Source organism: Notothenia rossii (assembly GCF_949606895.1).
Source record: "Notothenia rossii genome assembly, chromosome: 5".
NCBI lineage: Eukaryota > Metazoa > Chordata > Actinopteri > Perciformes > Nototheniidae > Notothenia > Notothenia rossii.
In genome coordinates this window covers 88,202,296-88,229,454 of record NC_136903.1, presented here as the reverse complement: position 1 = coordinate 88,229,454, position 27,159 = coordinate 88,202,296, and the positions used below count along the sequence as shown (strand labels likewise).

At 41.4% G+C, this 27,159-nt stretch overlaps 2 protein-coding genes across 2 annotated transcripts in view; both read right to left on the bottom strand.

The window, feature by feature from the left end:
• Positions 1-2,017: 2,017 nt before the first annotated feature.
• LOC307038921 (scavenger receptor cysteine-rich domain-containing group B protein-like) lies at positions 2,018-25,739 on the bottom strand (the record flags this gene model as incomplete). The annotated part of the gene is made up of 5 exons (XM_079680594.1): positions 25,269-25,739; positions 10,680-10,773; positions 10,023-10,118; positions 7,948-8,151; positions 2,018-2,355 (listed from the first exon to the last, which is right to left on the bottom strand). The coding sequence occupies exons 3-5, from the start codon at positions 10,084-10,086 to the stop codon at positions 2,018-2,020; spliced, it is 606 nt and encodes a 201-aa protein (XP_079536720.1). The 5' UTR covers positions 10,087-10,118; positions 10,680-10,773; positions 25,269-25,739.
• Positions 20,055-27,159, bottom strand: part of LOC307038920 (scavenger receptor cysteine-rich domain-containing protein DMBT1-like) — a gene marked incomplete at both ends in the record, with an annotated part of 41,494 nt that continues 34,389 nt past the window's right edge. Inside the window, 2 exons of the mRNA XM_079680593.1 lie at positions 20,055-20,271; positions 20,367-20,404. Of these exons, the coding sequence (XP_079536719.1) occupies positions 20,055-20,271; positions 20,367-20,404 (255 nt within the window). The remainder of the gene's footprint in view (positions 20,272-20,366; positions 20,405-27,159) is intronic.

Sequence of the window (27,159 nt, the reverse complement as noted above, 5' to 3'; positions counted from 1 at the left end):
GTATCTCAGCACCACTCCATCCTCCCAGCTCCCCCCTCAGTCTCTCATCAACTGCCTGCATGACATCAAAACATGGATGTCTTCCAACTACCTTAAGCTGAACAGCAATAAAACAGAGCTCATGGTTGTGGCACCCAAGGCCCTTCTCCAGAAGGTTGGTGACTTCATCCTCGAGGTCGACGGCTGCTCCATCTCCCCATCTCCTGAAGCCCGTAACCTGGGTGTCATCCTCGACTCCACCCTTTCTTTCCATTCCCACGTCAAATCTGGGACCAAATCGGCCTTTTACCACCTAAGAAACATTGCCAGACTCCGACCGTCACTCTCGGAGTCTGTTGCCGAAACCCTAGTGCATGCGTTTGTCACCACCCGCTTGGACTACTGCAAGTTCAGGGTTCCCAACAAAACCCTGGACAGGCTCCAGTATGTCCAAAACTGTGTTGCTAGGGTACTCACACACACAAAGCCGTGGCAGAACATCACTCCCACCCTCATCCACCTACATTGGCCACTGATTTCCTGTTTTCTTAATACAATATATGTTTGGAAATTCATTTAGAATGTATCAGTTCGAAGAATACACACAGTGCTTTCGATGGAAACTTAACTTTGTTCACAAACACCTCCTCAGGTATATATTCTACTAGGGAGCAGTATGGGCATCAAACATCAAACCCAGCAGTGCAGAAATCCTCTCCTCTGAGTGGTCATTTTAAAGAGACGTCCATTACTGATGACAGGAGGCACAGCAGCCCTCTGTCTGATGTACAGATGTGTTATATATTTACTTTTAATTAATTCACAGTGTGGTATAATGAGACAATAACAGGCTACAGATGCGGACATACACACAAACATATTTATATAAATATACAATTTCAGAATCAAACAAGTATGAGAGCACTCTCATAATAATCAGAGACAGGATTAGCTCACACAGAACCATCTTTAATCATAGCCTACATAATGCAGTGACAGGTCATCAGAGGGTGTGTCGTAGATGAGTTACCTTAACACTCAGGTCATTAGAATATATTTATTATATCACATACACACTGGTGATGGAAGTAAAAAGATTATATTGTTGTAAAACTGCAAAAGTCTTAAAATGATTTGGCAGGATACACACTACTAGCAGAAAGACAGACAGCTAGTCATGGTACTAAGATTATCCTCTATGAAAACATGAATACATCAAAATCAGGGGTTACATTTATTGATTATGTAATTAGTAATACCACTTCTACGTTCGATTAATAAGATTTAAATCATACATCAGTGATAAATACATAATCAAATCGTGGCTATCGGCTCACTCAATTAACATTTTACAATTATCCCCTAAGGTCCAAAATGAAAAGGAAAAAGGAAATGTAACTTCAGTTTATATCTTCCATGTTACCAAACTATATTTTACTCAAACGTGATTGGTCCAATGGTGACAGGATGGAGCTGATCTTGGTTTTCAACGGAGCGATATGTCCTTCTTCTACAGTGCTGTGAGGTGAGAGGGATATAATGATTAGACACATACAGTATGTATAAAGGTCCCCTATTATACTGTTTTTCATCAATATATTATAGCTCTCAGATATATACAAAACATGTCTCTGAAGTGTTTGGCTCCAAATACCAAACAGATTATTGCAGCATTACCCATAATACCCTCTGTTTCAGCCCTGTTTCCAAAGTGCTGATTCTCTGTCTGTAACTTTAGATGAAAATAAGGAGCCCCTCCCCCCAGGGATTTGGTTAAAAAGAACACAATGGTGCTCTAGTTGGAGATTCAGGTGATAAGGGGGGGGTGGGGGGGGGGTGTAGCTAATGTTTACAGAAGCCAAAAAATCGTTATGACATCATAAAGTGGCCCAAATCCGATCAGCTCAGTTTCAGACAGGTTCTTATATAAATGGATCAGGACAAGAAGAGAGAGAATCTATTTTACTGAAACTTTCAGAATCTCTTTACACAGAGGGGACACATGTTGATGTAGAAAATACTTGCATGCACAATTACCTTAACAGATGACACCAGCATCTTCGCTGTGAACACAGTTGTGGGATCCAATTCCCAAATGAACACAGTCCTTAAGTGATGGCTCGTTCCCTGAACACTGAAGATCATCTAACAAAATGGGTCCAGTACCCGGTCCAAAATGTCGCCCTTGTTTTGCTTCTACAGCCCGGCCACAACCAAGCTGTCCACAAACCACCTGAGCATCGTTCAGATCCCAATTGTCGTCACACACTGTTCCCCACGTGCCGTTGTGAAAGATCTCCACTCTGCCGGAGCAGGAGTTGGTGGAGCCGACCAGCCTCACTGGAGGATTTGGTGGAGGTGGAGTTGTTATAGGTCCTGGTAAAAATGAAATCAAAATGTCAGTCAACCCATACGGCAACTCAGGTTTCAATTGTTGAATGATTGAAAAAAATCGGACTCCTGATCATTTAATCATTGGGCTCTTTTACTTTGTTAACCAGTTTATTCCTGAGCCTGTTTTTCAGGTCTCAGGCTCGAAAATGACATGATACCCTTGGATGATGGTAAGGTAGACTAAAAGCTTTAGGAATCCAAAGTACAACATATAATAAGTACCCTGTATCAAGATTGATGCAAAACAAGTGACATTTGACCTTTTTAGAGAGGTTTTGCAAAACAAACTCCACCTCTGAGGTGATTTGGGTGGAAACGGGGGTTTTACCGTTTCTCTGGAACGCATTGGTCAATTTTGGTGATTGACATCTCTTTCTGACCGTTAAAGCCAATAGAATCAAAGGGGAAACTCCCCACACACACATGGTCAAACAAAAAGGTGGGGGCTTCGCGCACGCAGTTTTGCTCCAGAGTGAAGCTGTCTCTAGCTCTGACATCTCAAAACCGAAAAGCAGGTTTATTTCTCATGGATCATCAGAAATCATTCAAAGTGACACAGACACATTGGATTAACCTATGGATTAACTTCAGCATCGTTTTTATCGTTTTAATGCCATTGAAGACCACTTTTGACCAGACTACAACAGAGGTGAGCCATGTTAGCGTTTCTAGCGAACTAGCTCCATATGTTTTGATGTGTGTTCTTGTTATTATCTCCGAGAGTTCGTATAATTGAGTGATAATGAAGGGTACCCCTCGATTCTGTGTCCCCTCACGATGTGAAACGATGGGTTGAGATGTGCAGCAAAGATAAATAATAAGGTTTTGTAAGTGAATTTCGGTGCAGTCATCTGTTAGCATTTTTCGCTCGTTGCTAATTCAAAGGCTCAGCGTTAGCATTGTGGGGTTTTTTGAAAAAAATGTTTAAATGATCAGTTAGATGAGTTTCTTCCCGTTACATGGATATAAAACATTTATAGTTTATTAAATGAACATGCCCTCAGACACTGTTTCCTGCAAGATGTTGCAGGAGGCCCCCGGTACCGGGGTCTCTCGGGCTTAACAGGTTAAGAAACAAGTTCATTTTATATTTGCATATTGCATTGGAAGAGGATTCCCATTCTGTGTTGTACAGGTTATTATTAGAAACTTGGGATTTAATTTAAAATGTGGCTTTTTTTACTATAAAAAAATCTCCATTGTGTGTTGGTTGGTGCTAGGGTTCAAAGTGCCTTCTATAGTTGTATATGAACATTACTATCTGTATGTGTTGACTGTATGCATTCACAATTACCTTCACAAATGACACCAGCATCTTCGCTGTGAGCACAGTTGTGGGATCCAATTCCCAAATGAACACAGTCCTTAAGTGATGGCTCGTTTCCTGAACACTGAAGCTCATCTAACAAAATGGGTCCAGTACCCGGTGCTTCTACAGCCTTGGTTGATTATTGTCCAATGGTTAGTCAACCCAAAAAAACGCTATGACATCACAAAGGGGCCAAAATCTGATCGGCTCATTTTCAGAAACGTTTTTATATAAATAGATCAGGACAAAAAGAGAGAGAATCTTTGTTCCTGAAACTTTCAGAGTGTCTTTACACAGAGGGGACACATGTTGACGTAGAAGAGACATGAAGAAGAGGGGACACATGTTGATGTAGAAGAGACATGAAGAAGAGGGGACACATGTTGATGTAGAAGAGACATGGAGAAGAGGGGACACATGTTGATGTAAAAGAGACATGAAGAAGAGGGGACACATGTTGATGTAGAAGAGACATGAAGAAGAGGGGACACATGTTGATGTAGAAGAGACATGGAGAAGAGGGGACACATGTTGATATAGAAGAGACATGAAGAAGAGGGGACGCATGTTGATGTAGAAGAGACATGGAGAAGAGGGGACACATGTTGATGTAGAAGAGACATGAAGAAGAGGGGACACATGTTGATGTAGAAGAGACATGAAGAAGAGGGGACACATGTTGATGTAGAAGAGATATGGAGAAGAGGGGACACATGTTGATGTAGAAGAGAAATGAAGAAGAGGGGACACATGTTGATGTAGAAGAGACATGGAGAAGAGGGGACACATGTTGATGTAAAAGAGACATGAAGAAGAGGGGACACATGTTGATGTAGAAGAGACATGAAGAAGAGGGGACAAATGTTGATGTTGAAGAGACATGGAGAAGAGGGGACACATGTTGATGTAGAAGAGACATGAAGAAGAGGGGACACATGTTGATGTAGAAGAGACATGAAGAATAGGGGACACATATTGATGTAGAAGAGACATGAAGAATAGGGGACACATGTTGATGTAGAAGAGACATGGAGAAGAGGGGACACATGTTGATGTAGAAGAGACATGAGGAAGAGGGGACACATGTTGATGTTGAAGAGACATGGAGAAAAGGGGACACATGTTGATGTAGAAGAGACATGGAGAAGAGGGGACACATGTTGATGTAGAAGAGACATGAAGAATAGGGGACACATATTGATGTAGAAGAGACATGAAGAATAGGGGACACATATTGACGTAGAAGAGACATGGAGAAGAGGGGACACATGTTGATGTAGAAGAGACATAAAGGAGAGGGGACACATGTTGATGTAGAAGAGACATGAAGGAGAGGGGACACATGTTGATGTAGAAGAGACATGAAGAAGAGGGGACACAGGTTGATGTAGAAGAGACATGAAGAAGAGGGGACACAGGTTGATGTAGAAGAGACATGAAGAAGAGGGGACACATGTTGATGTAGAAGAGACATGAAGAAGAGGGGACACAGGTTGATGTAGAAGAGACATGAAGAAGAGGGGACACAGGTTGATGTAGAAGAGACATGAAGAAGAGGGGACACATGTTGATGTAGAAGAGACATGAAGAACAGGGGACACAGGTTTATGTATAAAAGACATGAAGTGGATTTTTCATAATAGCTGACCTTTAAAAACCATAACAAATCTCTTTTGTGTGTCGGTTGGTGCTGGGGTTATGACCTGGCTCAAAAGGCCACAACAAAGAGGAGACACACCATATCCACATTTAACAAAATATGTTTATTTAAGCAAAACATTCAAATCAACCAAATGAATTAAATGAATGAAGTGCAAAGCAAGTAAAGTATGAGGTGTGGATGTCAGTGGTATCAGTAGTGTAAATGCAGGGTGAGGATTGTATGGACATGTATGAGTGTGAGAGTGTTGAAGTGCACAAAGTGAAGCAATTGAAGAAACTCATAGCATGCTCAACAAAACAGGGGTGCCTGCAGGGAGAAGCAGAGCGAAGACAGAGAGGAGCAGAGGCTTTAAATAACTGCAGGGCACCAGACCCAGATGGCCTGAGTTACTGCAATCAAGGCAATCAAGGAGGCTGGATGCAGCACAGTCACACCCTCTCCAGATGAACCCACAAGGCCATTTGGTGTAGTTGGAGGAGGTGTAGTTGGTGGAGGTGTAGTTGGAGGAGGTGTAGTTGGAGGAGGTGTAGTTGGAGGAGGTGTAGTTGGTGGAGGTGTAGTTGGAGGAGGTGTAGTTGGAGGAGGTGTAGTTGGTGGAGGTGTAGTTGGAGGAGGTGTAGTTGGAGGAGGTGTAGTTGGAGGAGGTGTAGTTGGAGGAGGTGTAGTTGGTGGAGGTGTAGTTGGAGGAGGTGTAGTTGGTGGAGGTGTAGTTGGAGGAGGTGTAGTTGGAGGAGGTGTAGTTGGTGGAGGTGTAGTTGGAGGAGGTGTAGTTGGTGGAGGTGTAGTTGGTGGAGGTGTAGTTGGAGGAGGTGTAGTTGGAGCAGGTGTAGTTGGAGGAGGTGTAGTTGGTGGAGGTGTAGTTGGAGGAGGTGTAGTTGGAGGAGGTGTAGTTGGTGGAGGTGTAGTTGGAGCAGGTGTAGTTGGAGGAGGTGTAGTTGTTATTGGTTCTGATGAAGTCAAAGAAAACATTTCTGTCAACACATATGGCAGCTCAGGTTGCAATTGTGCAATCCAAATCTCTTCGCTAGAACTTTACTTGATCATTAAATGATTTGGCTCTTTTACTTTGTTAAGAAAAAACAGGTTTAAACATCAAAGTAATACCTTCATTTTGTATTTGCATATTGCGATGGATGAGAATTCCCAGTTTGTATTGTACAAGTTAGGATCATAAACCTGTGTTTTTAATTTAAATTAGATTTTAAAGGTCCCCTATTTTACTGTTTTTCATCAATATATTATAGGTCTCAGTTATATACAGCACCTGTCTCTGATTGGCTGAAACACCAAACAGATCATTGCAGCATTACCCATAATCCCCTCTGTTTCAGCCGTGTTTCAAAGTGCTGATTCTCTGTCTGTTACCTTAGATGAAAATAACGAGCCACTCCCCACGCCCCTCTGAGAGAGATTTGGTTAAAAAGAACTAGGGATGCACCGAATATTCGGCCACCGAAAATTATCGGCCGAAAATTGTTAAAAAGTATCACCGAATGTCAGAGAACAGGGTTACGTTGATCATACTCCGCATATTTGTCCGGGTGTTTTGATTTCAAGTGGTGGAGTAATCCCGAAGTGGTGAAAGTCTTTGCAGTTACACCCCCTCGAGAAATGTCAGCTGAACACGTTTTACAAATCGCAATCCGCGCCTCTTTCTCTGATATTTTTAAATATCTCCAAGCGGCAGACATGTTGGCTGTGAGCCAGCCGCGAGCATGGTCGCGCGCTGTGCTTGTCGCCGCGTTTTGATTACGTCATCACAACAACATGTTAGGTTACCAAACTTATAGGTGCATTTGTTGTTGTGGAAGGCCTGGCTGTTACAGTCTTTATTTACACTATTTTGTTGTGGGCCTACTGGCCTAGATGTTTATGCAGTTTTGAAGCACCTTGGTTTTGTTCTGAATGCACTTTGGTGTAGTTATCCTACAGAGAAAAGAAAATGCACTTGACTTGGAATGAATGTACTGTATGCATTCAAAAGTGCTGAATAAATGTTTTATGGACCCATACTAGTGATTATTATTTAAGTTAAGTTTTGCCATAATCATGTCTTTTTCCATAATCAGGTAGCTGAACAACATTGGTAAAAAAATGTATACATTATATATATATATATATATATATATATATATATATATATTTCTGTTAATCATTTTCGGCCTTTCAGCATTCGGTTTTCGGCCAACTGTTTCCTATTTTCGGTATCGGTTTCGGCCAAGAATTACCCATTCGGTGCATCCCTAAAAAGAACTCAATGGTGCTCTAGCAGGAGTCTCTTTACACAGAGGGGACACATGTTTATGTATGAAAGACATGAACATGTGGATGTTGCTAAATAGGTGACCTTTAAAAACCATATAAAATCTCCATAGTGTGTCGGTTGGTGCTGGGGTTCAAAGTGCCTTCTATAGTTGCATATGAACATTACTATCTGTATGTGTTGACTGTGTGCATGCACATTTACCTTCACAAATTACACCAATATCTTCGTCGTGATCACAGTTGTGGTTTCCTATTCCACGATGAATACAGGCCTCAAGTGATGTCTCGTTCCCTAAACACTGAAGATCATCTAACAAAATGGGTCCAGTACCCGGTCCAAAGTCATCATCCGCTTCTAAAGCCAGGCCACAACCCAGCTGTCGACAAACCACCTGAGTATCGTTCAGATCCCAAAGGTCGTCACACACTGTTCCCCACGCGCCGTTGAGAAAGATCTCCACTCTGCCGGAGCAGGACTTGGTGGAGCCGACCAGCCTCAGTGGAGCACTTGGTGGAGAAGGTGTAGTTGCTGCGGCAGTTCCTGGATAAAGTGGAAGAACAATATCCGTTAACCCACATTGCTACATGTGGTGGAAATTCCACACTTAATCACCTTCTGGTAAGAAAAGAACAAATATACAAGCTTAGACCAAAGTCGTGTTATTTAATTTAGAGTTATAGCAGGGGTGTCCAAACTTTTTTCACTGCGGGCCAAAATATTCGAAGGGCTTGGCCACTCACTAGAGGTCAGGTTTATAGCCTCATAAGTGAAGTTAGAAGTTAGAAAAATCCATCAAATGTATATAAATGATGCTTGATGATACACCAGCCTACATGACAGCTTTCCATAGGGTTTCATTTATTCTGTTAGCAGCTCATTCTTTAAAACAGAGGCCTTAGATTGCTTATCATAGGAGGAAATCGGAAGGGTATATTTCAAGGTTGTTATATAAATAAGTTATAACTTTTTTTTCTTATCAACTTAGATTTGTTAGAACATATTTTCAACTTGAATTGACTGAAATTAGGCTTTTAAGAAGTACAATACAAGGCCAGCTCAAGTTTAATTTGTGGGCCGCTTTCCATTATACTTTTTAAATTAGCTGAGGGCCGATTCAAAATGGCCCACGGGCCGTAGTTTGGACTCCCCTGAGTTATAGCATTTAACAGAATCAATCTTTTTCCAGCTGGAAGGACAGATAACCTGAACCACTGATGTGATAAGATCTGACCAAGTTACACAGGAAAGCAATGACTGTATACAGGGAAGAGACACAGGAAGAGGATTCATTCAGCATTACAGTCTTAAGAAAGCTGGGGTGGATCAAAGTCAAAAGTCAAAGTCCGCTTTATTGTCAAAATTACTACTTGTGTTATACATCCAGAAATCTCGAGATACCGTTTCCCACAGTCCAACAGTGTGACATATATACATAAAACCAAACAAAAAGGGCCAAGAGAAACGGGGTATTCAATTAAAAATGTTAATAGTATATTTAAAATATAGTATAGTATTTAAAGTATAGTATATTAATTACAACCCTACCCTCCAAATGCCTGACAAAGGTCAAGGCGACACCCTTCGGTCTGAGAACATGTTGTAGTTAGGAAACCTATTGAATTATTATAAATTCCCATCTTACTACTGAGGTTGGAAATACTTAGCAAAAGCCCAATTATTCAATGTCATCTATTAGGTTGCACTGTGGGGCCTTGAAGGAAATCCAGCCCGGAATTGGTCAGCTGCCTCGTTGACTAGAGAATACAGCGATAACTTCTTATTATTCTCAAATAAATGAATATTTAGTCAGGAAGTCCTAAGTTGCAAACAGAATGGGCATTTTTTTAATCTGTTGTTCATTCACTCTGATGAGATTTAGAAAGCACAGACATCATTGTGTTTTTGAGTATGAGTATAAAGCAATATTGGCAAGAAGAAACCAATCACCATTATTTACAAGTTCGTTCTTAGTTACTAGCTGGAAAAACAAAAAAGCTATCAGAGATTTATTTACTACAGCTAAAAGGATAATAAACATTTGACAAAAATAAGACAAAAGAGAAGAAACTCAACTTATTGATTGTTGATATTCATTTGTCATCCTCTGCTGAGCCAAGGAGTTTTGTTTTTTGGTTTATTACCTTAGTTTTTACATAAAAAATGCATGGTTATTCTGAATAAAGACCAAAAGCTTGAAGCAAAAAGGCTTTGGTTTTTAGCTTTAATAAATGAACCTATAACTAAATTGTTTTGCCACTTGGAATTTCTTGTAATGCCAAAACAAGGAGCTAAAAGACTCTAGAAATGTTCCATGAACCTTGAGAGAAAGGAGAGGACTGGGTAATTCTCAGATGATCCTTTTGACTGTAAAGCAATTGATCCGTAAAGGAAAGATATTAAAAATACTTTACCTGTCCATCCTAAAAATGTCTGCATTAGCAGGACTAGCATCAAACCGGACCTCATCCTCATCATGGACCACAACCTGAAGATAAGACCAACACTTTCTGAAAAGGACAAAAGAGATATTTGAACAAAGTGCATCAAACCTACTGGCTTCCTCAATCGTGGACTTTTATGCAAATTAAAATTCATTCAGTAACCCAATCTTTCTATCACTCATAAATATTCAGGTCAGAAATCAGATGAGTTTAAAAAACGGTTGATTTTCAGAATCCTTACTTTCCTTCTTTGCGGTGGCTGTGATTATGATTTAAAAAGTCACTTTTAACCCTCAAAGTTTAGTTTAGATTAGTTTATTTGTTTATAGTGTCATGGACATTACCCATTGATCAACTGTCACAAAAAACAGCAGCTTTAACCAACATTGCTAATTTCCAGCTGTTGTCCCCGGCCAGTTGATAATGGACGCCTTTTTAAAATCACAACACATCAACAGCATTAGTTATAAAGAAAGGATGAAAGACAAGTAGATAGAGGAGAAAGGATAACATTTGCCATTTGGGTTGTACAATGAAACATCCAAGGTAATCACTTTATACAAATAAGTACTGTTCTGCTATTAATCTCCACTGCCTCTATCGTGCTAGTCATCATCATTGTCTTACCTTTTCCAGTTGAGACAGGCTTTTGTCCTCGGAGGATGACTGGTAGTGTCAGGTAAGAGAGCAGCTGTGAACTCTTTGCTGCGTCACTCGATTCCTTTAATAGTAGCCAGAAGCAAATCAGGTATGTAAAAAAATGATGATGAAATCATGATCATTCTCTTAGAACACTAATTCGTCATGCAACCCTTACAAATTGGGCAGGGACAGGTTTGGGTGTGAATGGCAATGATAATTAGATTGTGATTCATGGCTCTGGTTTTAATGTGCATCTTTTGTGATCCAATGTGGCCACATTCTGGACCTTGTTTGCTCGACTGGACTAAACCTTCACCCTCTGTCTTGCTCAGACCTCTTCCTCTCCGACCACTTAGCCATCACCATGACCATCAACATTCCCACCCCACCACCAAAGCAAAAACGCAAAATCAACTTCCGTAAATTAAGCTGTGTTTCAGCTACCTCGCTCTCATCCTCCCTCTCTGAAAAAATATCAACCACTCCCTTTGTGGACCTCCATAGCCCCTCTGATCTCACTGACTACTACAAAAACATTCTGTCCTCCTGCCTTGACCAACTTGCACCCATAAAAACCAAAACAGTTTCCTTCACCCACTCTGCTCCCTGGTTCACCCCTGAACTCCGTCTGATGAAAACCCGTACCCGGCAACTTGAAAGACTCCGCAATAACACAGGTCTCACAATTCATTCTCAAACCTACAAAGACCACCTACTGCAATATAAAGATGCCCTCTCCCATGCCCACACCACCTACTACTCTCAGTTAATCCACTCTGGCTCCGGAAACCCAAAAACACTCTTCTCGACTGTGGCTGCGAGGGAGTGCGGTCGTCTTTCAACCAGAAGGTTGGGGGTTCGATCCCAACCCATGCAGTCAACATGTCGACGTATCCTTGGGCAAGATACTTAACCCTGAGTTGCTCCCGATGGCATGGCCAACAGTGTGTGAATGTGTGTGAATGTTAGGTCCTAGAGTAAGGTACACTGCTCTGTATGAATGGGTGAATGACATGTAGTATGTAAAGTGCTTTGAGGGGTCTTAAAGACTGGATAAAGCGCTATATAAGTACAGTCCATTTACCATTCTCCACAATAAACAAACTCCTCAGCCCCCTGGACCACCACTCAGTCATTCACAGCAGACAAATGCAGCTCTTTTCTCACATTTTTTCAAAGCAAAATAGACAACATTTACAGCAGCTTAACCACTACCACACCAGCTCTCCCTCAAGACACCCGCCCCCCCTTATCCTGCCAACCCCTGTCCCAGTTCTCCCCTGTCTCCCCTACTGACCTCTCTGATCTCCTCACAGGAATGAAAACTGCCACCTGCACCCTGGACCCCATCCCCTCCAGCTTTGTTAAGGCCTGCCTTCCTACTCTACCTCCACTCATCACTGCAGCAATCAACTCCTCCCTGTCTTCTGGCGCCATCCCACCGTCCCTCAAAATAGCTGCTATCACCCCTATTCTGAAAAAACCCGGACTAAACCCTGACAACCCTAATAACTTCAGACCAATCTCGAACCTACCCTTTCTGTCAAAAGTTCTGGAACGCGCTATAGCGTCACAACTTAAGCATCAACTCTCTGCTAATAACCTCTATGAAACTTTTCAATCCGGATTCCGCTCAAACCACAGTCCCGTAACCGCACTCCTCAAAATTGCAAATGACCTTTTCCTCTCCTCCGATGCTGGTAACCTCCTCCTTGACCTCAGCGCTGCCTTCGACACCATCAATCACTCCATCCTCCTCACCCGTCTTGAAACCACCTTCAACATCACCGGCACTGCCCTCTCTTGGTTCATTTCATACCTCTCTGACAGAAACCAGTTCATTCTACATCCATAACTGCAAATCCCCCACCGCTCCTCTCCCCCAAGGTGTCCCTCAAGGTTCAGTTCTCGGCCCCCTCCTCTTCATCCTCTACCTGCTTCCCCTTGGTCACATTATCCGCCGTCATGGACTTCAATTCCACTGCTTTGCCGATGACATCCAGCTTCTCATCTCCACCAAGTCCATCTCCACTGCTACCCACTCCATCCTGACAAACTGCATCACTGAAATAAAATCCTGGCTCCAACTTAACTTCCTGAAACTCAACTGCGATAAATCTGAAATAATAATCATTGGACAAAAAAAGCTCACCACACCTATCCATAACTTCACCCTCAACATAGACGGCTTCCCAGTTCAAACCTCCCCTCACATCCGGAACCTAGGCATCATATTTGACCAAACCCTCTCCTACAACAGATACATCAAACAGATCACAGAGACAGCTTTCTTCCACCTCAAAAACATCGCCCGTCTACGTCCATCCCTCTCTCCCACTGCTGCCGAAACCCTCATCCACGCCTTCATCACCTCCCGTCTGGACTATTGCAATAGCCTCCTCTATGGTTCACCTGCAAAAACCCTCAACAAACTTCAATATATCCAGAACTCCGACCGCCAGTCTACTCACCCACACCCGAATCCGTGAACACATTACACCCGTCCTCATCAAGCTCCACTGGTTCCCCATCCCCCAGAGAATTCAGTACAAGATCCTCCTGATGACGTACAAAGCCCTCCATAACCTGGCCCCATCCTACCTGACTGACCTCCTCCACAGACACACTCCCACTCGCTCCCTCCGCTCTGCCGCTGCCAACCTCCCCCCCCCCCACCCGGACCAACCTCAAGTCTTGGGGCGACAGAGCCTTCTCCGTTGCTGCACCCACCCTCTGGAACTCACTACCCCAATCCATCAGAGATTCTTCCTCCCTCACAGCATTCAAAACATCACTCAAAACCCACCTGTTCAACATTGCATTCAACCACTGACCCCCCCCTCCCCCCATTTTCTGTTTATCTCTTTTTGTATTTCTTTGTTTTTTTTTGTTGCCTTTTCTTAATTCTCTGTCAAAGCGTCTTTGAGTTTCATGTAAAGCGCTATAAAAGTCCCATGTATTATTATTATTATTATTAATTACCAGCTGACGTATCCAAGTACGTGTTTGTATTGGAGAGATCCGATCGCTTGATCACATTCATTCAAAAATATGTTTAACATGTTCATTCAAATGCTCAACGTTTCAATGTGATATCTTGCTACACAGTTACTTTATCACTTTAAACACTTTTTTTGTAATATTATGTTATCTTCTTATCCTATTTGGTATACCCTAACCCTATGGCTGGCGTCTCCCTTAGGGATAAGGTGAGAAGTTCAGTCATCCGGGAGGGATTCGGAGTTGAACCGCTCCTCCTTCGCGTTGAAAGGAGCCAGTTGAGGTGGTTCGGGCACCTAGTTAGGATGCCACCTGGGCGCCTCCCTAGGGAGGTGTTCCAGGCACGTCCAGCTGGAAGAGACCGAGGGGTAGACCTAGGACCAGGTGGAGGGATTATATCTCTTCGCTGGCCTGGGAGCGCCTCGGGATCCCCCAGTCAGAGCTGGTTGATTGTTGCGTGAATCCTGTTTTTAACTCTGACCTGTTGCTGCTATAAAAACCTGAATTTCCCCAAGGGGATAAATAGAGTTTCATCTTATCTTATTTTCACACGTACAGAATCATTTTGAGTGTATGTTGCTATCTTTAAACAATGAAGGTACAGAATCAGAATAGAAAAAAGTACATTTGCAAGCCAAGGGCGGGGGATTTATTGGACAAGGACAAGTCAGCTGGTTTTACAGTATGCTATGGAAGAAGTGTGGAATTCAGCCATTTTGAAGCAATAACAGCAAACAGGCTTGTTTTAATTGAGAGGTAAGGCCCAACTCGCAGTGATCTGATTGGCCGAGGCAGAGTGAAGTGCACCTGCTGGAGTTTGTTGTTCAACCAAAGCGTTGATGTAAGAAGGGCCGGATCCCTTTACAGGACTTTAAGCCAATACCAGTGTCTTGAAGCTAATTTGGGAAGATCAGATAAGATAGGAAGTACTCTATCAATCCCAATTTGGGCATTGTACATAAGAGAAATTAAAAGACTAGAAATAAACAATCCAAAATGTAAGCATCTCAAATAGAAATAAAATATACATGTGGAAATACAAATTTACAGTAACAAAATACAAAGCAGGATATTATATATACATTAAGTGTGTAAGGAATGGAATTGTAATATTAAATTGAATATAAATGTGAATTGTACAGTGTCTAAGTTTAAGTCCAGTTATCAAGAGAAGCCATTGGTAACTTGCCATGAGGGAGTTGCAGTAGTCAAAGCATGAGATGATGAATGGTAATGGTGAATTAACTGTATTTATATAGCGCTTTATGCAGTCTTCATGATCCCTCAAAGAGCTTTACATTTACAAGTCACCATTCACACCCCAATCAAACAGAGTGATGTATGAACAAAGCAAACATTCACGCAGATTTAAACACAACTGGCCCAACCTTTGGGTTAAACTTGGAGTTAAGTATATCATCAACATATTGATTTCAGGAGCTCGAATCGAAACTCAAGACCCTTCGATTGAAACAGAGCCACACTACCTTACAGCCACATTTTGCGAACCTGAACGAGAACCTGTGTTATTTTCTGGGTCAGTCGAGGAACCGTCCTCCTGATGACGTAACGAGTGTATCTTGCACACCCAGATTCCTTGGAGTTTGAGTGTAGGAAACAACAGATGTTGATAGAAAGGTCCTGGATGGGAGAGTCCTTCATTGGAAGAAATAGCAGTTTGGTCTTGTTGAGGTTGAGTTTCGGACGTAGCGATAAAAATCTGTTGATATGTTGACTGTAGACTGCTTTATGTGCTCTTTTCTTGTACTGCTGATGTTTTACATGTAACAGACTTTGTTTTAGATCATTCAATATTAAATTTGACGCTTACTGAAAAAAAGTCAATATTGAAATCAACCAGAAACATTTCCTTTGATCTGGCAGACTAAAAAGATTAAATACGTGTTTTGCCAACTTTTGACACGGCAAAGTTTCCATTTGAATCTTATGAAATAGTTCAACGTTTTGACTTGGGACAGCATAATCCAAGCGTGTTAAAGTAGGCAACATTTATCAGATGAGTTTAAACTTGTTACATTGTGTTTACCATCCAACCCAGAGTGAATATGGAAATATGGAAAGCACTTGATTTTACGTCGCTATCTGTCAGAGGGCCATTGTGATAACATTAAGATTTAAAATATTGTAATCAATCTTCAGGAGAGACTTGCTGTTCTCTGCATATGATGGAAAGAAATAGTGCGTATATTGTCATCGGCATTCAGCTATAATTAGTTAAGAACATTTTCGGCTTTCGTTCAAAACTTAAATGGTGCCTTCTTTAAATGTATTGTCTTCTAAAAGCTCTTGTTAAAGTCATTAATGTATTCATCAACAGTGCCAATTAAGCGTACCTGCCCAGACATCAGACTAATTACATGGATGTGCTTTATGGAGGAGTATTGTTTGATCAGCAGATGCTTGGTGTACCATCCAATTTGTGAACAATAGATACTGACTGCACCTTAGTACGCCTGAATGACATTTTCAACAATTAGCCGAACAACACTATTTGCATACTAATAAGTGGACCCACTCCCTACTCTACATACGTAGGAGGTGGAGAGGCACATTTTTACAGGGAAGACGGCTCTCGTGATTCATATGTTGGTACATTTAAGAAATAATGAACTGCTTTTAGAAGGATGATCACAAGCTAACAAAGTCAAGCTACTTGAATTTTTGCGCCATGAGTCGTTTAAAGTTATCCAACAGCAACATGACTCACTGACAGAGTGGTTGATATTGATTTTTAAACTATTGAATACAATGGTATAACCGTTATAAATTAAACTAAAACTCTCAATCCTTTCTGATCTTTTGACCAGTTGTCATTTTATGCATACAAATAATCCCAAATTTGGGAGTTATTTGAAAATAACAAATAAATACATATAAATTGTAAAATCACAGAAACTCCACATGTTGCAGTGGTCTCTAATGTTTACCAGTCATGGATTAACTCATTTCAATGGGGGGGAAAAGCCGGGGTTCCATCTGAAAAAAATTAAAATGAAATAAAAATAAAATGCTTTGCGTGGCTGTGTCTTTAGTTGTAAGCCCAGTGGCGATCTGTTCATCTGTCATAGTGATCATACAATAATGCCATCGAAAATAATATGCTACATTACAGTACAACTACTTCTGGGTATTCTGTGTGTCATTCAAGCTCGGCTCTGTAAAGGCTTCTCAATTCTCTAATTTCCCCTCCTCGACTCCTATCCTCGACTCCTATCCTCGAGACTTAGTCCCGCCCACAGGAGATGCGAGCGGAGGACTGAGGAGGGGAACCTATAGGAGAGAGGAGGGGAAGCAGCAGGCGGTTAGAGAAATGAGAAATCCTCTCCTCTGAGTGGTCATTTTAAAGAGACGTCCATTACTGATGACAGGAGGCACAGCAGCCCTCTGTCTGATGGAGAGATGTGTTATATATTTACTTTTAATTAATTCACAGTGTGGTATAATGAGACAATAACAGGCTACAGATGCGGACATACACACAAACATATTTATATAAATATACAATTTCAGAATCAAACAAGTATGAGAGCACTCTCATAATAACTTAACACAATCAGAGACAGGATATACCCCCCCCCCCCCCCCCTCTCTGGTTGCTGAAATGGGGAATTGAAATTACGGGCCAAAAGTTGTATTTACAAGTATTAAAAGTATGCATATAGGACACCAAACCAACTGAGACCCGTCTGTCCGCCGCATCTATGCACTGCTCTCGATGGAAACTGTAATTTGTTCACAAAAACCTCCTCAGGTATATATTCTACTAGGGAGCAGTATGGGCATCAAACATCAAACCCAGCAGTGTCATATCAAAGCATGAAATACACCTTTCAGTCCACAAGGGGGCAGGCCTTCTCAGTTCCTTCCTTTTAGATAAGATAAGATGTACGTTATTGATCCCAAATTGGAAAAAATGTTATGCTATAGTATAAGTAATGTACGGTATATCCATGATGAGTTTATAGATGAATAGTTTTAATATTTATTAAAATACAAAAGTGATTACAGCTCAGGGAAGGCTTCTCTCTGCATAATAAAGGGTGAATAAGTGTTTTCCAACAGCGGTGTGCAGGATTTTATTTTGTGTCAACTAAATGTATTCACTCTTACGTTCTTAATTTAATGAGGACAAACTCAGAGATAATTAAAAACATTTCTTTCACACAGGAGTAAATGAAATATGTTTTTGCCTGCAGTGTTTTTACAAGACTTTAAGCCTGCACTCACATCTGAACACTTATATAAATATATTTTACAATACAAATATGTACTGTATGTGTCCATTTAAATCAACAGTTACTATATCACTTTATTTTTTTATATTTTTTTTTATTATTTGCATTTGTATTCCATTTTATCTTTATGTTTTACCTTGTGAGAATCCTTTTTTTTTCACTCTGACCCTGTTTCTGCTAAAACCCCTGCATTTCCCCACAGGGATGAATACATTTCAATCTTAACTTATCTTATATATTATGTGGACTACTTATTGACTGAACAACCAGATTTCCAGTTTTCGTGAAATGAAATGACCGACATCGGGATAAAATATGTTGAGAAATTTTATAACAGAAAGAAACCAATACAGGTAAGACATGACAATCTTGTTTTTGATTAGCTCACACAGAACCATCTTTAATCATAGCCTACATAATGCAGTGACAGGTCATCAGAGGGTGTGTCGTAGATGAGTTACCTTAACACTCAGGTCATTAGAATATATTTATTATATCACATACACACTGGTGATGGAAGTAAAAAGATTATATTGTTGTAAAACTGCAAAAGTCTTAAAATGATTTGGCAGGATACACACTACTAGCAGAAAGACAGACAGCTAGTCATGGTACTAAGATTATCCTCTATGAAAACATGAATACATCAAAATCAGGGGTTACATTTAAAAAAAATATCAACCACTCCCGTTGTGGACCTCCATAGCCGCTCTGATCTCACTGACTACTACAACAACATTCTGTCCTCCTGCCTTGACCAACTTGCACCCATAAAAACCAAAACAGTTTCCTTCACCCACTCTGCTCCCTGGTTCACCCCTGAACTCCGTCCGATGAAAACCCGTACCCGGCAACTTGAAAGACTCCGCAATAAAACAGGTCTCACAATTCATTCTCAAACCTACAAAGACCACCTACTGCAATATAAAGATGCCCTCTCCCATGCCCACACCACCTACTACTCTCAGTTAATCCACTCTGGCTCCGGAAACCCAAAAACACTCTTCTCGACTGTGGCTGCGAGGGAGTGCGGTCGTCTTTCAACCAGAAGGTTGGGGGTTCGATCCCAGCCCATGCAGTCAACATGTCGACGTATCCTTGGGCAAGATACTTAACCCTGAGTTGCTCCCGATGGCATGGCCAACAGTGTGTGAATGTGTGTGAATGTTAGGTCCTAGAGTAAGGTACACTGCTCTGTATGAATGGGTGAATGACATGTAGTATGTAAAGTGCTTTGAGGGGTCTTAAAGACTGGATAAAGCGCTATATAAGTACAGTCCATTTACCATTCTCCACAATAAACAAACTCCTCAGCCCCCTGGACCACCACTCAGTCATTCACAGCAGACAAATGCAGCTCTTTTCTCACATTTTTTCAAAGCAAAATAGACAACATTTACAGCAGCTTAACCACTACCACACCAGCTCTCCCTCAAGACACCCGCCCCCCCTTATCCTGCCAACCCCTGTCCCAGTTCTCCCCTGTCTCCCCTACTGACCTCTCTGATCTCCTCACAGGAATGAAAACTGCCACCTGCACCCTGGACCCCATCCCCTCCAGCTTTGTTAAGGCCTGCCTTCCTACTCTCTCTCCACTCATCACTGCAGCAATCAACTCCTCCCTGTCTTCTGGCACCATCCCACCGTCCCTCAAAATAGCTGCTATCACCCCTATTCTGAAAAAACCCGGACTAAACCCTGACAACCCTAATAACTTCAGACCAATCTCGAACCTACCCTTTCTGTCAAAAGTTCTGGAACGCGCTATAGCGTCACAACTTAAGCATCAACTCTCTGCTAATAACCTCTATGAAACTTTTCAATCCGGATTCCGCTCAAACCACAGTCCCGTAACCGCACTCCTCAAAATTGCAAATGACCTTTTCCTCTCCTCCGATGCTGGTAACCTCCTCCTTGACCTCAGCGCTGCCTTCGACACCATCAATCACTCCATCCTCCTCACCCGTCTTGAAACCACCTTCAACATCACCGGCACTGCCCTCTCTTGGTTCATTTCATACCTCTCTGACAGAAACCAGTTCATTCTACATCCATAACTGCAAATCCCCCAACCGCTCCTCTCCCCCAAGGTGTCCCTCAAGGTTCAGTTCTCGGCCCCCTCCTCTTCATCCTCTACCTGCTTCCCCTTGGTCACATTATCCGCCGTCATGGACTTCAATTCCACTGCTTTGCCGATGACATCCAGCTTCTCATCTCCACCAAGTCCATCTCCACTGCTACCCACTCCATCCTGACAAACTGCATCACTGAAATAAAATCCTGGCTCCAACTTAACTTCCTGAAACTCAACTGCGATAAATCTGAAATAATAATCATTGGACAAAAAAAGCTCACCACACCTATCCATAACTTCACCCTCAACATAGACGGCTTCCCAGTTCAAACCTCCCCTCACATCCGGAACCTAGGCATCATATTTGACCAAACCCTCTCCTACAACAGATACATCAAACAGATCACAGAGACAGCTTTCTTCCACCTCAAAAACATCGCCCGTCTACGTCCATCCCTCTCTCCCACTGCTGCCGAAACCCTCATCCACGCCTTCATCACCTCCCGTCTGGACTATTGCAATAGCCTCCTCTATGGTTCACCTGCAAAAACCCTCAACAAACTTCAATATATCCAGAACTCCGACCGCCAGTCTACTCACCCACACCCGAATCCGTGAACACATTACACCCGTCCTCATCAAGCTCCACTGGTTCCCCATCCCCCAGAGAATTCAGTACAAGATCCTCCTGATGTCATACAAAGCCCTCCATAACCTGGCCCCATCCTACCTGACTGACCTCCTCCACAGACACACTCCCACTCGCTCCCTCCGCTCTGCCGCTGCCAACCTCCCCCCCCCCCCACCCGGACCAACCTCAAGTCTTGGGGCGACAGAGCCTTCTCCGTTGCTGCACCCACCCTCTGGAACTCACTACCCCAATCCATCAGAGATTCTTCCTCCCTCACAGCATTCAAAACATCACTCAAAACCCACCTGTTCAACACTGCATTCAACCACTGACCCCCCCCTCCCCCCATTTTCTGTTTATCTCTTTTTGTATTTCTTTGTTTTTTTTTGTTGCCTTTTCTTAATTCTCTGTCAAAGCGTCTTTGAGTTTCATGTAAAGCGCTATAAAAGTCCCATGTATTATTATTATTATTATTAATTACCAGCTGACGTATCCAAGTACGTGTTTGTATTGGAGAGATCCGATCGCTTGATCACATTCATTCAAAAATATGTTTAACATGTTCATTCAAATGCTCAACGTTTCAATGTGATATCTTGCTACACAGTTACTTTATCACTTTAAACACTTTTTTTGTAATATTATGTTATCTTCTTATCCTATTTGGTATACCCTAACCCTATGGCTGGCGTCTCCCTTAGGGATAAGGTGAGAAGTTCAGTCATCCGGGAGGGATTCGGAGTTGAACCGCTCCTCCTTCGCGTTGAAAGGAGCCAGTTGAGGTGGTTCGGGTACCTAGTTAGGATGCCACCTGGGCGCCTCCCTAGGGAGGTGTTCCAGGCACGTCCAGCTGGAAGAGACCGAGGGGTAGACCTAGGACCAGGTGGAGGGATTATATCTCTTCGCTGGCCTGGGAGCGCCTCGGGATCCCCCAGTCAGAGCTGGTTGATTGTTGCGTGAATCCTGTTTTTAACTCTGACCTGTTGCTGCTATAAAAACCTGAATTTCCCCAAGGGGATAAATAGAGTTTCATCTTATCTTATTTTCACACGTACAGAATCATTTTGAGTGTATGTTGCTATCTTTAAACAATAAAGGTACAGAATCAGAATAGAAAAAAGTACATTTGCAAGCCAAGGGCGGGGGATTTATTGGACAAGGACAAGTCAGCTGGTTTTACAGTATGCTATGGAAGAAGTGTGGAATTCAGCCATTTTGAAGCAATAACAGCAAACAGGCTTGTTTTAATTGAGAGGTAAGGCCCAACTCGCAGTGATCTGATTGGCCGAGGCAGAGTGAAGTGCACCTGCTGGAGTTTGTTGTTCAACCAAAGCGTTGATGTAAGAAGGGCCGGATCCCTTTACAGGACTTTAAGCCAATACCAGTGTCTTGAAGCTAATTTGGGAAGATCAGATAAGATAGGAAGTACTCTATCAATCCCAATTTGGGCATTGTACATAAGAGAAATTAAAAGACTAGAAATAAACAATCCAAAATGTAAGCATCTCAAATAGAAATAAAATATACATGTGGAAATACAAATTTACAGTAACAAAATACAAAGCAGGATATTATATATACATTAAGTGTGTAAGGAATGGAATTGTAATATTAAATTGAATATAAATGTGAATTGTACAGAGTCTAAGTTTAAGTCCAGTTATCAAGAGAAGCCATTGGTAACTTGCCATGAGGGAGTTGCAGTAGTCAAAGCATGAGATGATGAATGGTAATGGTGAATTAACTGTATTTATATAGCGCTTTATGCAGTCTTCATGATCCCTCAAAGAGCTTTACATTTACAAGTCACCATTCACACCCCAATCAAACAGAGCGATGAACAAAGCAAACATTCACGCAGATTTAAACACAACTGGCCCAACCTTTGGGTTAAACTTGGAGTTAAGTATATCATCAACATATTGATTTCAGGAGCTCGAATCGAAACTCAAGACCCTTCGATTGAAACAGAGCCACACTACCTTACAGCCACATTTTGCGAACCTGAACGACAACCTGTGTTATTTTCTGGGTCAGTCGAGGAACCGTCCTCCTGATGACGTAACGAGTGTATCTTGCACACCCAGATTCCTTGGAGTTTGAGGGTAGGAAACAACAGATGTTGATAGAAAGGTCCTGGATGGGAGAGTCCTTCATTGGAAGAAATAGCAGTTTGGTCTTGTTGAGGTTGAGTTTCGGACGTAGCGATAAAAAGCTGTTGATATGTTGACTGTAGACTGCTTTATGTGCTCTTTTCTTGTACTGCTGATGTTTTACATGTAACAGACTTTGTTTTAGATCATTCAATTTTAAATTTGACGCTTACTGAAAAAAAGTCAATATTGAAATCAACCAGAAACATTTCCTTTGATCTGGCAGACTAAAAAGATTAAATACGTGTTTTGCCAACTTTTGACACAGCAAAGTTTCCATTTGAATCTTATGAAATAGTTCAACATTTTGACTTGGGACAGCATAATCCAATCGTGTTAAAGTAGGCAACATTTATCAGATGAGTTTAAACTTGTTACATTGTGTTTACCATCCAACCCAGAGTGAATATGTAAATATGGAAAGCACTTGATTTTACGTCGCTATCTGTCAGAGGGCCATTGTGATAACATTAAGATTTAAAATGTTGTCATCAAACTTCAGGAGAGACTTGCTGTTCTCTGCATATGATGGAACAAAATAGTGCGTATATTGTCATCGGCATTAAGCTATAATTAGTTTAAAACATTTTGTTGAAAATCTTGAATGGTCCCGTCCTTAAATGTATTGTCTTCTAAAAAGCTCTTGTTAAAGTAATTAGTGTATTCATCAACAGTGCCAATTAAGTGTACCTGCCCTGACATCAGACTTATTACATGGGTGTGCTTTATGGAGGAGTATTGTTTGATCAGCCAGTAATCAAGATGCTTTGTGGACCATACAATTTGTGAACAAGAGATACTGACTGCACCTTAGTACGTCTGAATGACATTGTCAACAAGTAGCATAACAACATTATCTGCATAATAATAATTGGACCCACTCCCTACTCTACAAAGTCAAGCTACTTTCATTTTTTGCGCCATGAATGGTTTAAAGTTATCCAACAGCAACATGACTGACTGACAGAGTGGTTGATATTGATTTTTAAACTATTGAATACAATGGTATTGTGCCGTTATAAATTAAATTAAACTAAAACTCTCAATCCTTTCTGATCTTTTGACCAGTTGTCATTTTATGCATACAAATAATCCCAAATTTGGGAGTTATTTGAAAATAACAAATAAATACATATAAATTGTAAAATCACAGAAACTCCACATGTTGCAGTAGTCTCTAATGTTTACCAGTCATGGATTAACTCATTTCAATGGGGGGGAAAAGCCGGGGTTCCATCTGAAAAAAATTAAAATGAAATAAAAATAAAATGCTTTGCGTGGCTGTGTCTTTAGTTGTAAGCCCAGTGGCGATCTGTTCATCTGTCATAGTGATCATACAATAATGCCATCGAAAATAATATGCTACATTACAGTACAACTACTTCTGGGTATTCTGTGTGTCATTCAAGCTCGGCTCTGTAAAGGCTTCTCAATTCTCTAATTTCCCCTCCTCGACTCCTATCCTCGACTCCTATCCTCGAGACTTAGTCCCGCCCACAGGAGATGCGAGCGGAGGACTGAGGAGGGGAACCTATAGGAGAGAGGAGGGGAAGCAGCAGGCGGTTAGAGAAATGAGAAATCCTCTCCTCTGAGTGGTCATTTTAAAGAGACGTCCATTACTGATGACAGGAGGCACAGCAGCCCTCTGTCTGATGGAGAGATGTGTTATATACAGTGTTGTGCTAGTTACTGAAAATCAGTAACTAGTTACAATACTAGTTACTTCATTTTAAAAGTAACTCAGTCACTTTACTGATTACTTACACCCAAAAGTAATGCGTTACTGTGAGAAGTAACGTTTTAGTTACTTAAAAAAAAGGGCTCCCAAAAAAAAATAACTCCCATTAATGCCCTTATAGCCTTCATTTAAGTACTGCTCCTGCATTGGAGAATAATACAATCTGTTGATCAACTTGACATGCATTCGCATCACTGAACTCTGCTAAGCAATGTGGTCTATACAAACACAAAGATATGTTTCAAAGTGCCAATTTATCGTCGTCAGAGAGCGATTCCGGTTGATACATGGCAAAGGCTTTCACAAAGTTAGAGCCGTTATCAGTAACCGTGGAGGTAACTTTTGTTGACACTCCATACAAAGAGTGAATGTGGTCAATCTCACTAGCAATAAGATCGTACGTGTGCCTACCCTTTATCCTTTTACAGGCCAACGCAGCTTTCTGGCGTTGTAAAGTGGTGGGGTTTATCCAGTGAGATGTTATCCCGACGAAGCTTCTGTTGTGGACAGACCAAATGTCTGCGGTGGTCGAGATGTATTCCAGCCCCTCAAATGTTTTCTTTAGCTCGCTATCCATTTTGGTATATTCTTTCTCCAGGTAGTTGGAAAACGTTTTGCGTCCCATATGCCGTGTGCCGCCCGGACATGGTATCATGCTTACTAGCTCCCTGAAAGCGGGTGACTCCACTGTAGAAATAGCCTGCACGTGTTCAACAACATACCGTGCAATGGCTTTATCCACTTTCACCTGACTAGCAGTCCCTCGGTTGAAATCCAGCCGCTGTTGCTTGGGTGGAGGTGGGGTGGCGTCGGATAGCTCTGGGTCTGTGGTCTTAACTAATAGCTTCGTCCCAGCATGTTGTTTTTGCAGATGTTTTAACAGATTGGAATTGCTGTTTTGAGCAGTAGATAGGATCTTTGACCCGCCAAGACACAACTTACACTTAACTAACACATTCTTTTCTTTATGCTCGAGAAAAGTAAAATAGTGAGCATATCTTCATGCGGAGAAACTCGACTTGTGCTCCGCCGTCGCCATGATAGTATTGTTAGTAGGCTAACTAAACACAAACACGCCCACAAAGCGTCTCCGCATGTGACACAGGAAGTATCTAAGTACATTTACTCAAGTACTGTACTTAAGTACAGTTCTCATCTCTGTTCGCCTCGCTGTTGGCGCCGCTCACCAACGTCTGGGATCCGAGACTATATAAAAAAAATAACGGAGTAACGCACCATGTAGTAACGGTAACTGAGTTACTGAATTTAAAAAATAACGCGTTAGAGTACTAGTTACTGTCAGAAATAACGGCGTTACAGTAACGCGTTAGTCCCAGCACTGGTTATGTATTTACTTTTAATTAATTCACAGTGTGGTATAATGAGACAATAACAGGCTACAGATGCGGACATACACACAAACATATTTATATAAATATACAATTTCAGAATCAAACAAGTATGAGAGCACTCTCATAATAACTTAACACAATCAGAGACAGGATATACCACCCCCCCCCCCCCCCCCCCCCCTTTCTGGTTGCTGAAATGGGGAATTGAAATTACGGGCCAAAAGTTGTATTTACAAGTATTAAAAGTATGCATATAGGACACCAAACCAACTGAGACCCGTCTGTCCGCCGCATCTATGCACTGCTCTCGATGGAAACTGTAATTTGTTCACAAAAACCTCCTCAGGTATATATTCTACTAGGGAGCAGTATGGGCATCAAACATCAAACCCAGCAGTGTCATATCAAAGCATGAAATACACCTTTCAGTCCACAAGGGGGCAGGCCTTCTCAGTTCCTTCCTTTTAGATAAGATAAGATGTACGTTATTGATCCCAAATTGGAAAAAATGTTATGCTATAGTATAAGTAATGTACGGTATATCCATGATGAGTTTATAGATGAATAGTTTTAATATTTATTAAAATACAAAAGTGATTACAGCTCAGGGAAGGCTTCTCTCTGCATAATAAAGGGTGAAGAAGTGTTTTCCAACAGCGGTGTGTAGGATTTTATTTTGTGTCAACTAAATGTATTCACTCTTACGTTCTTAATTTAATGAGGACAAACTCAGAGATAATTAAAAACATTTCTTTCACACAGGAGTATATGAAATATGTTTTTGCCTGCAGTGTTTTTACTAGACTTTAAGCCTGCACTCACATCTGAACACTTATATAAATATATTTTACAATACAAATATGTACTGTATGTGTCCATTTAAATCAACAGTTACTATATCACTTTATTTTTTTATATTTTTTTTTATTATTTGCATTTGTATTCCATTTTATCTTTATGTTTTACCTTGTGAGAATCCTTTTTTTTTCACTCTGACCCTGTTTCTGCTAAAACCCCTGCATTTCCCCACAGGGATGAATACATTTCAATCTTAACTTATCTTATATATTATGTGGACTACTTATTGACTGAACAACCAGATTTCCAGTTTTCGTGAAATGAAATGACCGACATCGGGATAAAATATGTTGAGAAATTTTATAACAGAAAGAAACCAATACAGGTAAGACATGACAATCTTGTTTTTGATTAGCTCACACAGAACTATCTTTAATCATAGCCTACATAATGCAGTGACAGG